A 3367-nucleotide genomic window follows, 5' to 3' on the forward strand; every position below is an offset into this window, starting at 1 on the left:
TCCTTCAAGGTCACATGAAGGTCATTTCAACATAACCATATAATAGACCACTTGATATACTAAAACTTTTGTATTGAACATTTTTTTCCATATGCATTATTTTCCAAGATATTTGACCGTTGCCGAACTTTCTCCCATCACTGTATATATACATACACAATGTGTGCGTGTGCGTGTGTGTGTGGTGGAAGAAAACACATCTTCGACTAAATGTGTGAAACCAAAGGCTTCGAAAATAACCTGAGTTTCATGTTTATGAATTTTCATTTGTTTTACATCATAAGCATACGAATTAGTTGTTAGAAAGACAGTGAATGTGCCAGAAAGAAAAGACATTTTGTCACGAAAATTGTTACTCTTCCCGACCACGTATGTATGAAATTTTCCAATTCCAAAAATTTGCATTGTGTCGAAATGAAAAATCAGTGAATATATTTATATGAACAAATTTTCAATTAACCAAATTTGCTCGATGTTCGCGATTTTCACAAAATTAGAATATGCATAACACCGAATTTTAATGTCACAAATTCACAATGTAAATTTGTGATGAGTTTGTAATTGTAATTTTTTAGAGATCTGTTAAAATTCTGTATAAAACAAAATTAGGTTTCTAAATATTCGTTCACTTTTGCACTCGATAAATAATTTTCGGAATTATAGTGTACTTCGGAAACTTGCATATTCCGTAACTATATATGCCCCAGTCATTACGTTTTTAAAGCCACCACAGTCTGGATGAAATGCATTATACATTATATGTGAACACTACGAGCTTTATACGGGTATTTTTCTTGTCTGCGCTTTCTATTTCTTCAATATCTTCCTTAGTGGCCAAAGGAAAGCTAGTCAGAGGCTCGTACGGGGGTGGCACCCAGTTGGACACGACTCAATTGGACACGAGCCACTCACAGCGCTTGAAACAACAAAGCTCCTAGGCACCAGGTCGCTGTGATTGGTGGTATCCAATCGAGCCGTGATCAATCGGGATCACCCCTTCGTACAGTGTTTCCGACATAAACGCTGCTTCTCCCGGACTTCCATGTGTGTTCCCTTCATCTTTTTAATTTCTTCCTGTACTTCTCTTACTTTCCTTATAATTTCTTTTTGGTTGTTTAGAATTGTTTTCTGATTCATTATTAGTTGTGAATTTTGCTCTTTTATTGATCTATGTAATTAATAATAAAAGCATTTTTTAAATCAAAATTTAAGTACTGATGTTATGTCGGAATAATATGAACTATATGTTTGGAAATATTGTATTTACTGTAAAATATTACTATAAAATATTTCGCTCATGTTTTCCTTATTACAGTCTGGATTTGTTTGAACAGCCACAAGTGTATGCCTCTTGAAATTTTATTGTGAATCAGTGCCAATGGTATTTGTGCTGCCTGCATTTCATCGCCGACTTTCGGTGACAGTGTAACTTGATTAGGTGATGCAAAGCTCCTACACACAAAATGATGCATTGTTTTAACGTATAGTATACGTATAATTAACGTATAATAAATAATTAATGGACAAATTTTGGCATTTGGAAATGACAATTAAACTTTTATTAACAGTAGAGGATACAGAAAAAAATGTTAATTTTTTTAGCAAGTTGTTTTTAATTTTGTATACTTCCAAAGTACATGAAAACTAATATATATAAAATACATAAAGATATATTCGCTTACATAAGGTATAAACATTAACAATATTGAAATAATACGTTAAAATAGCGTATAAAAGATCATGCGATGACAAAAAATTGAGACGCAAGGTATTCATCAAAGGTATAAATTATTTTTATCCAACACATTATTGCGATAAAAATTTTAGTACTGAGGGTTATTTCGAAAAAAATCAACATCTAATATAAAAATCGTACTTACTTAAAAACCTCTCGTACGTCGCTTAGTTTTACTGCGTTACGACCTGGACTTATTTGTGCAGCAAAGTGTACGGTTTCGAAATTCTTATTCGCAACCGGTACCGGTAGCATTACTGCCTGCGCTCCACTTTGGATGACAATGTAATATCATTATTTCCTGCTAAAGAATTCCTAAGCAAAAAATAGTAAAGTGTATATTACAATTAATGTATGATAATTGATGGACAAGTTTTCGCATTTTGTACAATTACAATATTGCTTTTTTTTTTTTTTTTATTAAATATATAGCATTAAATCTCAAAATCAATTAAAAACACGAGTCTTCGATGTTGTAGTCGCCAATCATTTACAGATTGTATATTTATGCCAGGATAAACTGTTCTATAATTGTTTTATCAATTTATTTTGTAGAAGAAGAAAAAAAATGAATAATATTAGGTATCTAAACTTTTTGTAGTAATTTTCGGACGATTGAAAATTTGTCATAAGTGAACATCGCATATAAAACCACATTATTAATATTTGAATACCGTTAAAATTTATCAATTATACATACGATTTTCTAGAATCAACTAAAGGTGTTGAAGTGTTCGAGAAATTAATGGACGGGGCTTTTTCCTTTAATGATTCAGCTGCTGCACACTGTCTTTTAAGTTCGATCGATTTTGCGATTTCTTCAAGTGGTGCCAGTTCTCTTTTAGAATTTTTAAATACCGTATTTTCTCATGTTGATAAAAATAAGAAAATGCAGTACTAAAAAGTTGATAATTCTGAAAAAATTCTCAAAACTTTATGAGAAGAAAATAAATAATTTTTAAAAATCAAAGTCTTAAACGATCTAGCTGGATTTTAATGCTTGTATGATTCTTATGTGAATTTATATACTACGTATATAGTTCCATAGAAACGCGCGCCGAAAAATTTTCGGTCTTGAAACGCTAACTCTACTAAACTACCGCAGTAATATCACGCGCGTTTCTGTGGGACTACATACGTAGTATATAAATTCACATAAGAATCATACAAGCATTAAGATCCAGCTAGACCGTTTAAGGCTTTGATTTCTATAGTTTGTGTTATCACATGTACGGTCCTATAATGTATTATATTAAATAATTTTTGTCTCTTGCAGTTTTTCTGTAAAGTTGATAGTATTTGAGTAAAAAATTATTCAAAACTAGTATTTTACAATTTTTAGTAATTAATATCTTGTTAACTATTGCAAAAATTGCGAAATGGTAGAGGACTTTTCGACTCAGTTTAGTCCGCTCTATCTACACAAAAGTGATTGGCAAAAAAGGGACATCCTATATAAAGGATAAAGAGACGTGAGCACATATTCTAGACAACGATTTTAATAAATAGATTTTAATAAATTTTAATAATATATTATATAATCCTTCCATTAATAGCAAAAATTATTTTAACGTTAAAAAAATCAAAATGTATTTCAAACATGACGTTTTTCGTAATATCTTTCCAGTACAC

The 3367-nt window shown here is 30.9% G+C and overlaps 2 protein-coding genes across 5 annotated transcripts in view; one reads left to right on the plus strand and one right to left on the minus strand.

Annotated features, from left to right (window-relative positions):
- Positions 1-3367, plus strand: part of LOC108767650 (GATA zinc finger domain-containing protein 10-like) — an 84822-nt gene that overhangs the window by 61249 nt on the left and 20206 nt on the right. The window lies entirely within an intron of this gene.
- Positions 1-3367, minus strand: part of LOC108767651 (uncharacterized) — a 19467-nt gene that overhangs the window by 14721 nt on the left and 1379 nt on the right. The window contains exons 1-3 of one of the 4 annotated variants that reach the window (XR_001940443.1): positions 1881-1958; positions 1281-1452; positions 1055-1168 (exon numbers count right to left, since the gene is read on the minus strand). Coding sequence is in view for 3 of the 4 variants with exons in the window: in XM_018517622.1 (XP_018373124.1) it covers positions 1881-1990 (110 nt within the window). In the remaining variant the exon portion in view is untranslated. Of the gene's footprint in view, positions 1-1054; positions 1169-1267; positions 1453-1880; positions 2051-2435; positions 2635-3367 lie in introns of those variants that run through there. The other 3 variants (XM_018517622.1, XM_018517625.1, XM_018517623.1) reach the window with 3 other exon arrangements.

This window comes from Trachymyrmex cornetzi, unplaced genomic scaffold, assembly GCF_001594075.2.
Source record: "Trachymyrmex cornetzi isolate Tcor2-1 unplaced genomic scaffold, Tcor1.1 scaffold711, whole genome shotgun sequence".
NCBI classification, from domain to species: domain Eukaryota; kingdom Metazoa; phylum Arthropoda; class Insecta; order Hymenoptera; family Formicidae; genus Trachymyrmex; species Trachymyrmex cornetzi.